General features: G+C 46.0%; 1 protein-coding gene across 1 annotated transcript; it reads right to left on the bottom strand.

The window, feature by feature from the left end:
- Positions 1 to 3683: 3683 nt before the first annotated feature.
- Positions 3684 to 5264, bottom strand: LOC137541060 (E3 ubiquitin/ISG15 ligase TRIM25-like). Its single transcript, XM_068262203.1, has one exon. It carries the CDS (start codon positions 5262 to 5264, stop codon positions 3684 to 3686), a length of 1581 nt encoding a protein of 526 aa, XP_068118304.1.
- Positions 5265 to 12500: the final 7236 nt, after the last annotated feature.

Here is a 12500-nt window from a genome sequence, read left to right as displayed (position 1 = left end):
CTGCATGCTTGTTCAGGGGCTATGGCTAAATGTATCATAGATACAGGATCAGCATGCTAGCCAGGCAATCTGCATTGTATAAAAGGAAATAAAGCACCTCCTCTCACACTGCAGACTGAGAGCGGTTGGAGGGGAGGGGGGGGGGGGTAGAGATCTGCACACCTTACCATGGGTGACCCTAATAGAAGGTATGGATTTCTCACCTCCGGGATGTGTGTCTGCAACAGAGGAAGCCAGGCAGGAGGCAACATACATGTCCTCAGTGTAATGACTTTCATGATGGAATTTGATTGGTTGCCCTGAATAGATTAGCTCCGCCCCTGCTTAAAGTCATAGGGAGAATCAAATGACTGCAAGCAAAGGGGCACCAGACACGCCTTCATGATGTCCCCAATAGCAGAGGCCTGTCTTGTGTCACAGTCCATCCCCTGCTTACAGAGAGGCTCCGCCTCCACCATGGCCATAGTGATGACCCGTCTTAAAATGGCCATACAACTAACGATGCAAGGACAGATCGACCTCGAGACAGATCTCTCTCTGATCCAATCTGATAAGAGGGAGATCTATTGGCTACCCATACACCACAGGCCGATTTCTGATCTATCAAGAAGCTCCGCCTCCTCTGCCACCTGCCGCCCCCCCTCCCCCCGGCACCCATGTGGTGTAAAATCTCACCTGTCCCGCCACGACTCCTGGCCTGCTCTGCTGTCCCCCCCCCCCCCCCCCCTGCTGTCACACCAAGCGCTACCGAAACAAGCGTGTCGTTGCCTAAATACTATTGTGAATGCATTAAGCCTACACTACTATTGATTGTCATGTCCCTGTTTTGAATGATTCTTTATATAAACAAGGAGCTCCTTACCGAGACTTTTTATGAAATCCCTTTATATTTGTGTCAATAAAGATTTTTTGATATTTTTGTACCACAAGACCTTGCAAGAATTTGTGTGTTCTACATATGATGGTCCTTTCTACCAATATAGAGAGTTCATTGTGGGCAAAGTGGATCACCCTAAAAAGGACTAAAAGCTTTTTCTCTTTTACCTGTATATAAAAAAGTACACTCCCAACTATCTCACTACTACACCAAGCGCTACCACCTGACGTCACACACGCCATTGATCACTTTCAACAGAGACCTTTCCAGGCTTCCAGCATGTCCAATCGACGCGTTTGAACTATTTCGTAAGGAAATTGGTCAAAGATCGATCGAGCCTGCTTGTTGCAGCACAGACTTTGTATGATGTCTGGGCACCTTAACGTCACAGTCCATCCCCTGCTTACAAAGAGGTCCCGCCCCCGCTTACAAACAAGTTCCCTTCCCACTGGCTGCTTGTTAGTCTAGTGTGCTTTATACCGATAGCTGCATGTGGATACTTAAACAATGTTTTTTGGTTGTTTTTAATGTGATTTAATGCGCTTTAAACACCTTACAACCATTTATATTACACTGCAACATGTAATAACAAACATGTAATAATGTATAACAGTATATAATGTAATAATAAGAAAAACAGTTCAGGACATTTCTTTAACTCTGTATGACACTTTGTAACTCTGCATCGGGGTAAAACATTGTGACACAACCAGAGGCGAATGTTAGAAGGAGCTGGCATTCACAGCCCAATGGATTAGTCAATGCAATGTAGAAAATAAGTAACAATGGCTCCTGCTCTGTGTAGCTACTCTCTCCTGCAGCTAGGCGGGAGCTTTCTGGGCAGTATGTACCCCACACAGAGGATACACAGACTTGTGATGAGGAACAAGCTCAGCGACAGTCAGTTCTGGAAATTCAGAGCCGAGAGCGAATGGCTTTATAATAACATGAGATTGTAGAACTCCGATATGTGATATCAGCTGACAGTGAGGGCGGAGTCTCACAATATTAGCGTTCTCTGAAGTCCTGCCACCCAGTTATGCTGAAAATGATTCAAAATCTGTGTACAGTGTGTGGTCAGTCAATAGATCACTATCAGATCACATTCAATCTGATGATCTGGTGGCCATCTATAGGTGTATGGCCAGGAATCAGTAAATTAGGGCGCATGCAGCAAGTGAACTAATTGCCATAGGCGCCAATGTAAAATATCGGTATTTGGGCCCTGGAGCAGAAATTTAGGCACCCCATAAAAATATATATATTGGGCACTCAAAGGTTTAGGCAAATAGTGTGCATGGGTTTACGGATTAGGTAGGTAGTGTGTTGGTGGTTGGGTGGATTAAGGGTTAGGCGTTAGGTAGCTAGCTAGTGTGTGTGTGTGTGTGTGTGTGGGGGGGGGGGGTGATAGAGGGTTAGGCATTAGATAGTTAGTGTGTGTGGGTAAGGGGGGGTGTTTGTGGTTAGGTGTCGGGGGGGAGGGTTCTATGTGAGAGTACAGTTGGATAGTTTGTGCCAAAGGTGGGGGGAAAGGGTTAGGTGTCGGGGAGGGTTCTGTGTGAGAGTAGGGTTAGATATTTTGTGCCGGGAGTGGGGGGAGAAGGGTTAGGTGTTGGGGGGGTTCTGTGTGAGAGCAGGGTTAGGTACACACACACATTGTACACACACACACACACTGTACACACACACACACTGTGCACACACACACACACTAAGTGACACAACTAAGGAGCTTGGGACCCTAGTGCAAGTTGTACATGGGGCACCAACAGGGACGGATCTAGACCAAGTTGCGCCTGGAGCAAGGTCAGGTTTGGGCACCTAAAGGTCAGGTTTTGGCGCCTAAACTGCCATTCCCCATCCAAATTTTGCTGCCTTTTTAAGAATTCAACAAACTACACCTGGGGCAAGAGACCCACCTGCCCCTACCCCTAGATCCGTCCCTGGGAGGGAGATGTAATTTGGGGTCTGGCAGACGCCAGAGCCCCGAATTACCGCTAAGCGCCCCGCACAGCATAGCATTGCTGCTATGGGGCACCCAGTTTTGGCGCTTGGCTCTCAGAGCCGCACACCAAAATCAGCTGATTCGTAATTAGATGGATGAAGGAGAGCCCCTGGGGGCCCTCTGGTCCAGGGGCCCAAGTGCAGTCACCCCTAAGCCACTGCACACTTTCCATATGGACACTGTACACACACACTGCACACACACACTGTATCCACACACTGAACATACACACTGTACACATACACACACACACACACACACACAGTACACACACAGTACACATACATACTGTATACCGTAGACACTGCACACATACACACACAATGAACATACCCACTGTACACACACACTGTACACACACACTGAACATACACACACTACACACACACACATTATACACACACACAGTACACATACACACACTATACACACACACACACACACAGTACACATACACACACAGTACACATATACACACACACAGTGTACACACACACTGTACACACACACTATACACACACACACACACACTGTACACATACACACACACTGTATTCACACACACACATACACACACACACTGTATTCACACACACACACACACACACACACACACACACACACACACACACACACACACACACACACACACACACACACACACTGTATTCACACACACACTGTATTCACACACACACTGTACACACTGTACACACACACACACACACACACACACTGTAGCAGTGTTTCCGACTGAGATCCATGTAGCGTGTGTCCGTGTGTGTGAAAACGCTCCTGTAATTACTGGATTATTTTCATGCAGACGCCGTTGCCGACACGGAGAGCAGCGTAGAGCGGCTCAGTGAAGCAGGCTTGGAAGGTGTGCAGACTCTTAAGCTCGGGCTCCAAGCTATAAAAGGAAAGTTGCCCAGCGTCAAAGTCCAGGTAGATCCCCAGCTTAAGGATCGTGAGGTTTGGTTCAAGGTTTAGGTCTGTATTACCGCCGTTGTGCCTGAAGAAATACTTCCGGTTACACTGACATAAGCACCATGACTTCTCTGTATTCCCAAACACGCTGCCGGGCCCGCGTCTGTCAATACTCCTGTATGTCATTCCAACGCGCCAATTACTGGTACCACTCAACTCCACCTCCCAGTACTGGCGCCCGCCACAGAGACCCACTCCACTCAACACCTGGTGAGACTCAAATTGGTCGCCCGTGCCAGAAGCAGAAGGTTCAGCTTGTATTCCATGTGCAGTGGTGACATCACAGGACACTGATACGTTCGCGGACGCCGTGGCCGTGTCGAGCCCTACATCGGCCATCCGAGGAAACTCAAACAAACTTGGAAGATCATGTAAAACGTCAGAGAAGAATTTTCGCAGCTTCAAAAAGAACATAGCTTCATCCGGCATCTTAACATTTATGCCGCTACGGAGGCCCTCCATTCTGGTCTCCAAAAAGTCCTTTCTATCAGATTGTTCTTCTTGTAGGACTGTTAGAGGGTCCGTTGTGTGAAACAGCTCCTCGAGGTGAGAAATCTCACCGGACAGCTCAACTTTCCTTCCTTCTAACTGTTCTATCCGATATGCCACGTTCTGTAAGCTCTGTCCCCAGATCTCATCAATATCTCGAGATGTCCGAAGCTGATAGGCAGTAATCTGGTCTTTGATGCCTTGGTACAGGGAAGTGGTCCGCGCTGATAGATTAGCTACTGTGTTGTTTATTTTTTCTTCAGTTTCCAGCAGTTGGTTGATGTCTCTCTCCATCTCCTGTCGATTGGCGATCAGCTGTGTGTGAGTATTTTTTAGCCTATCCTTTTTTCCCCTGGAGGCCTCGTGGAGCGTTTGCACCTGATGTCCTCGATGGTGGGAACTATGTTTGCATGATGCGCAGATACAGGCGGCATCCACAGTGCAGTAATACTCCAGAAGCTTCTTGTGGACAGGACATTTTCTGGTCCCCAGTGAAGCACATGGCTCTATTAAGGTATGTTCGGTCCACTTACTGTGGAGCTTCAGGTGATCCTCACACAAGGAAACCTCGCAATGCAGACAGGACTTCACGGCATTTACTGTAGCATGGAGACAATAGGTACAGAGGACTCTTGCCTTCTGAAGACCAGAGTTCGAAGACGAAAGCTTAGCCTGGAAGCTCTCTGCAATGTTGGCCAGCGTTACGTTCTTCTGAAGCGTGGGACGGGTCCTGAATGTGGATCGGCACTGAGGGCAGCTATAATAGCCCTGGCTTTCTTGCCTATCCAGCATCCGTTTGATACAGATCTGGCAGAAGTTGTGGCCGCATCCTAAAGTGGTGGGATCCTTGTAGACCTCCAGGCAGATGGTGCACTTCAGCTCGCTCCTCAGATCAGAAGAATCCATGGCTGATTTGCAGGAAACAAAACTTGGAAACCAAGCCTCCTGGAGAAGAAACAGAGATGATGTCTACAAGCTGTAGATGTGATCTCTACTCTGTGACCACTACAAAAGAGGTGATGAATCCTTAGCCTGCCAGTCTGCCCCCTCTTTTCATATGTAATGTGTGACCAGCCAGATAAGCCCACCTCCTCCTGAGCTGCTCACAGCTGCAGCCTCTCATTGGATGTAGCTGTTACAGCTGCAGGTAGCCATACATCTAGTGATTCTGTTTCAGTCGACAAAGCAATCAACTTTATTGGGGAATAGACTTCAGTATGGTTGAACGAAAGTCGATCAACTACTGGCCCACACACTACAAGCGATATCCTATGCAATGCACCTTCGCTAATCGATCTGACCGATGTTGTGCCTCCATGCCCTGAATGCAAAAATCGATTCAAAGTCGATCGAACGACGTAAACAGAAGCTGATTCCTGTGCGATAGACCGATATCTTGCATCCTGATTGATCGACTAAGCTGGTCGATTGGACATATCAGCCACTTTTCATCGATTGAGGATACTGGAACACACTCGATTCTCTCTCGATTCAATGTATGTAGGAATAGAATGTTATGTTTTGCTTTTGCTGGAAAATGGCACTTTAGAATTTCGTTGTACAATTTCGGTTGTTACAATGACAATAAAGATTTCTATCTATTCGAAAAAATTATTGAATCAAATGGTCGATCGTATAGCAAAATTTCTTGATGTATGAGCACCTGTAGTCAGGACAGTAAAGTTGGCCATACAGCAAGCGACTTGGCGGCCGATCGGCCATCTGAAACGATTATTATGATATCAAATCGGATTAAGATTGGTGCCGCCAAGAGCATGCCCGATTGACGATGCAACCAATTTCGGCCCAGAAATGGCCACATGTATCGATCAGACATGCTGTAAGATGTCGGGCCGACGTGCTCGATCAGGTGAGCGGTGGTGATGGCGTGTGATATCGGGACGAGCGATGAATGCGAAGGGACGTGCCTATCATTGTTAGATATATGACCACTTTAAAGGTGCCCATACATCTGCCAAGTTTGGTGGCCGATTGACAAATAGACAGATCTCTCTCTGATTGAATCTGATCGGAGAGAGATCTGTTGGCCGCCATCAGCTGTTCCCCCTAGTGTACACGTAACACCCCCCCCCCCCCCCGCATGAATACCTGATAATTGCCGGTGCAACGCATGCGCTACATAAAACTCATCTCCCTGGAATGAGTGACGTCTCTCAAACAATTCCTGGCAATAAACCCCGACAAGCAGCTAAGGGCTAAGGCTAGCTAAAGTGATTTAGGCCGTGCTTTAGAATCGCCGGCGAATTGAAATCATCCGGCCTAACTGTCCAAACACACCGGAGCAGCATGTGCGCATGCTTAGGAACAAGGTCGTTCAGGGGCGTGGCTAGGATCCGAAGTAATCCGGGGCACTACTCCAGACGATAAATGGGTGTGACCACGCACCAGAATGTGGGTGTGGTCATGGGTGGAGCTAAATTTACAAGAACTTAAGTAGGCCTGCCCAAGAAAATGTTTTATATATAGTGTAAAACTAGGCAGTTACCTGGCATCAGTGCTGGCTGCTCTTGCTTTCTGCAGGGCGGGCTGGCCTGCCACCAGGCAGTTCCTCCTTAGCACTCCCTGACCTAATGGACCCCTTCCCATGCTCCCATCAGCCTTCCATTCGGGCACTACAACTCCCAGCATGCCCCCATAGAAGAACCGCAGCTCTGTGTATGCCTACATAGAGGCACCACAGCACCCAGCATACCTCCAATTAATGCACCACAGCTCCCAGCATGCCCACCATTGCAGCACCACAGCTGACTCTGCCTGGGGGACATCTGGGGCACCCCAGAATACATCCGGGGCACGTGCCACTGATCTTTGGGGCTAGCGACGCCCCTGATGTCGTTTGAATGACTTATACACACCTGCTGACTGCACGATATCTGGCCAATGCGTAAAAGTAAACAGAGGCGCCGAAAGTATAAAAATAGATAAAAAGTTAAAAATGTTTTGGTTGCGGTGGTGGACCGCTAACCATAAACCGACAACAAGGCTGTTGACATTCAAAAAATGTATACACAATTTATTCATTCAAAAGCTCCCAGTAAATAGTCGCAACGCGTTTCACGGGCAGAGCCCGCTTCCTCAGGCAATAAGGGACTGGAGCAACAACACTGAAAATGACAGAGATACATAGCAGGCATCAGCATACTGTGTGTGGTACAATTGTATAGGTACAGCAAATAACATACATATATAAATAGTATTTCTAGTAAAAATAGTGTTAACACAAGTAGGCTATCATTGAACTGTCTAATATTGCACTTAACCCTGTATCAAAACATGTATGCAATGTATGTCCAGATATTTGTATTTGTAACAGTGCATATTTTCACCAGGAGGGTATACTTGTGGGCTGTGCTTACTTAGTAGGGAATAGTGCTGCTCGGTGGTAAAGTCATTTCTATGCTAGGTGGAAAGACTAGTGTGTTAGATAGTGCCCAGGGGGTTAAGGATGTAATTAAGTTGCAATAGGTGGACAGGAGTATCAACTTACCAGCGTGAAGTCTAGATGATGCTTGGCACCTCTGTGCCGGTACAGCGTGTGTATAGGGTATATGAGGAGAATATGGGAGGAGCTGGTGAGCGTGAGGGGGGTGGGTCCACCCGGGGAGTGAAGTGAGGTTACTGAAGATGATTGGCCAATGCGGAGAGGCCGGGCTGGAACCTGGATGCGCGCGCTGCGTCGTTTAGGAAGCGCCAATGCGCGCAATGGATTGTGGGGCGAGTGGCACGTGGCAATGTGTTAGTACGCATGCGCGCACTCTGTTTATGCGGAAAGTGTGGAACGCATGACACACTTCCGCATGTCGGGTGGATACGCCGGAAGAGGGGAAGGGAAAGTGTGAAATGAAGGGCAGGTTGCCCATACTTGTAACAATTACAGGCTTCGTGTAAAAACAGAGTGTCATTGTGATACAATAGTTGTTCTGAAAGGATCTTGATCGTAATCCCACACTTTTACATTTTCAAGTTGTGTTATATACAATAAAGAGCGCTGGTGCCCCCCAGTGGACAAGATTCATAAACCTTCTGTGAAATAAATGCATTTGGCAATACATTCAATGCTGCATTGTAAGATACAATTTTAGCCAATGTCATATCAGTTATATAAAATTGATTCTATAGGTTTAGAACCATTCCTATTCAGAACATATAAACTTATAAAACTATAGGTCTCTGAGCAAAAATTGTCATACCTTTGGGTACACTTGTCACATTTCTACCCTATCATGGGTATCATAACCAGTGTTCTGATCACTACAGCCATACTGAAAAATGTCTACGTTTATGTGACCTTCTGGATAAAAATTATAAAACATACAATATAAAATATAATAATATATAGAAAACAATAGAAAACACCGACAAAAGTATACAGTACACTTTGATTTAAAAAAAATCGGTCACTATTTCTTAAAAGGAGAGGACGAATAAAATGAGAGGACGGATAAAAGACTTGAAGCGAGACTGTAAAGGGATGGAATATTAATAGATTTTTTCCAGCTGCTCATTAAGGCCACCTGGAGTAAGTGTTTTCAGAATTTGGATCCAGTACATCTCACGTGATTTAAGAAGCTCAAACGAGTTGAACCGGTTTTGTGGAATTTTGTCAATGAGTGTGATGTGAAATAGTTCCGGGTTACTCTCGTGATGGGTGGTGAAGTGTCGTGATACGCTGTGCAGGGGGTATTTGTTGATTATATTCCTTTTATGTTGTTCTTTTGATATCTGCCCAATAGTTGTCTGCATTTATCTGCCAGTCAGAATACCCGATATCGGTCGCTCGTCATTGAGCAAAATTTTTTTTACGATTGTCGTTTCAAAAAACGGGACAATCTGCTGTCCGTCAGACATTTCAAGCGGCTTCTATCCAGCAAGTGTACAAGGCTCAATGCTGCAGGGTACACACCATGCAATTTCCTGTCCGATGGACGGGAGCCGACATGTCGGAAATAATCGCCTGATTACCGTCTGTCGGTGGGAAATTGCATTGTGTGTAAAGCCTCATCTACACGGTACAATTTTCCATTAGATAGACAGATTTATTAGATATATTTATTTGCATCCTGTGTAGACGTCCAAATTGTTTCAGATCAATTTTGCGATAGATTTTGCGATAGATTTTGGTTTGATAAGTACCCAAAATCTAACGTAATCCGATTGGACCGGTTGGAAATTCTCGAATAGATCCGTCTAATAGATGCGATCTGATGGAAAATTGTACCGTGTAGATGAAGCTCTATGCCTAGTACACACCATACAATTTTCTGTGATGCTGGGATTACACGCTACGTTTTTTGTATTCGATTCAGCGCTCGATCTGATTTTCTGCTCAATTCTCTTATCTTCCACTCGTTTTTCTTATCTTTTTTCTATTGACTTTCTAACTCGAGCGGAACAGAATCAAGCGGAGCATCGGACATGTCGGAATTTTATCATCGAAGGCACCGTGTAATCCCAGCATTAGGTTTTTCTGTTAGATTTTCTGTTAGATTATTTCCTGTAAAGTACTGGTATGCTAGGAATACACGTTATGTTTTGTACCGCTGAATTGAGCCACTGGATCGATTCCGACGCGTCCTCACTCGTCCCGCGGGCGCTTATCTTCTGCTCGTTTTCTTCCATTGTTCTGCCCGCGGTATCGAGTGCGGAATCGATCCGGCGGGTGATCAGGCACGTCGGATTTTATCAATCGAGCCATCAGCGGAACGATTCAGCGGTACAAAACGTCCCTTGTATTCCTAGCAGTAGAGACTGGTCATTGTCTCTGGTGCATTGTCTTCTGGTTATCTCCTGCTGAGTAGAACAATGCCTAATTGCTGGGCAGATAGATGGTTAGATAGAGAATATCCAATATGTTGGAAATTATCTATCTGGCAGGTAAAGGCGGCCATACACTGGCTCGATTCGCAGCCGTTTCGACAGCAGATTCGATCCTGGGATCGAACCTGCTGCCAATCGTTCGCGGTAAACGCAGCCGCCGATCCGATTTCCTCCCGAAATCGGATCGGTCCGTCGATCGCGCAGTGCGGGAAATTACCATCGATCGCCCGCGGGTAAAGTGCGCGTCGCTAGCGGCGGCCGATCCGATCAAGTATACATTACCTGACGCTGGCTCCCGGGCATCTTCTCCGCGCTGCACGGCTCTGTTCCGGCTCCATCCATCCCGGCGCTTCCTGTGTCACTGCAGTGACCAGAAAGTTCAAATAGAGGGCGCTCTATTTGAACTTCCTGGTCACGGAGTAACACAGGAAGCGCCGGGATGGTGCCGGAACAGAGCCGTGCAATGCGGAGAAGATGCCCGGGAGCCAGCGTCAGGTAATGTATACGGGGGGGGGGGGGGGGCGGCGGCAGGAGCAGCTCAGCAGATGGTGAATCGGTTTCAGGCTGAAATCGATTCACAATCTGTTTGCAGTAAAGGCAGCCATACGATCCCTCTCTGATCAGATTCGATCAGATAGGGATCTGTCAGCTGGTCGATCTAATGGCACATCGACCAGTGTATGGCCACCTTAAATCTAACAGAAAATTGTATGGTGTGTATTAGGCACTAGCCTCGTACTCCTGGTAGATGAAACTTGGCGGAGGCAGATGATAATGACCACCTCTGACCCCCCCCACCTCCCGATGCACCCAGGTGTATTGATTCAGACTCCCACCCTACTCTATTATTATTAATATTATTATTTAGTATTTATATAGCGCCGACATATTACGCAGCGCTGTACAGTGTATATATATATATCTTGTCACTATCTGTCCCTCAAAGGAGCTCACAATCTAATCCCTACCATTGCCATATGTCTATATTATGTAGTGTAAGTACTGTAGTCTAGGGCCAATTTTTTTTTTTAGGGGGAGTCAATTAACTTATCCGTATGTTTTTGGAATGTGAGAGGAAACCGGAGTGCCTGGAGGAAACCCACGCAGACACGGAGAGAACATACAAACTCTTTGCAGATAGTGCCCTGGCTGGGACTCGAACCAGGGACCCAGCGCTGCAAGGCGAGAGAGCTAACCACTACGCCACCATGCTGCCCACTCTATCCACCACTTTGTAAAAATCTGCAGTTGATTTCTTCATTGTATGCACTGCCCTCCACCATTGCTTAGTATTGCTAATTTGTTGCATTGTTTATATTGTCTATGTGTCCCCCCCCCCCCCTCCTTTCCTGGGGTAAATGGTAGTTATCTGATTATCTGAGCTAACAATGCCCAGGAAGGCCAGAGGCATTGCTCAGGTCTGCCAGGCCTCCTCCAAGGCAAACAGCTGATATGTAAACAATGGTGATCAGGTTATTTGCTGATTACTCGGAGAGGGGGGGGGGGGCAATGGGCAGATTCAACCAAGAGACAAATCTCTCTCTGATCGAATCAGATGTTGCCCACAAAATACAATTTTTTTCATTTTTTTTTCGATTAGATAAATTTGTTTGACTATCCTGTTAGATCAAAAAAAAACCCATAACGCTTAGTTGTTGTCGAGGTACCATACACGAACGTGCGAGTAGGCTGAAAATCCGGGGAAAATTATCGAATATGCCGAAAAATCAAAGTGAGCAAAAAGATTGAGAGTAAAAATAAAGTCTTCGATCTAATGGTTTAATAGATCGGAAATGACGTTTTTTTCATCCGGAATCTTTTTTTTTTTTAGCTCAAGCTGTATTTTACCTCAGATAGGTAACACAGACGGCAGTTGGAGCTCAAACCGTCTATTGAGCTGTATTTTTCCTCTGAGTGGTTCAATTTATTTATTGTGAAGTTAATATTACCTTAGAGCAACTATATAGGTGTGTTTTACCTCACAGTGTTGGGAGGGGTTTTATCGTGCTGAGGGAATTTTTACCACAGAGCAATTACAAATGGCTCTAATAACTAACAGGAAGAAGGCCAAAATTGCATTTGCATTGTACCTGGGGACTCTCCTTCATGAGGACAAACTTACTTTAGTAAAAAAAAATATAATTATAATATAATAATAATCATATACTTTAATATTTAATCTTTTTATGAAGACCATGCAAATGTCTTTGAAACAATTCTTACAATTAGGATATAAAAGATCTTTTCATACAATGTCACATACATGATACAATTACAACACATAATCATCAAAATTTTTCCAGC

This window comes from Hyperolius riggenbachi, chromosome 12 (assembly GCF_040937935.1).
Source record: "Hyperolius riggenbachi isolate aHypRig1 chromosome 12, aHypRig1.pri, whole genome shotgun sequence".
In the NCBI taxonomy this organism is placed as follows: Eukaryota; Metazoa; Chordata; class Amphibia; order Anura; family Hyperoliidae; genus Hyperolius; species Hyperolius riggenbachi.
This window is presented reverse-complemented; position numbering and strand designations above follow the sequence as displayed.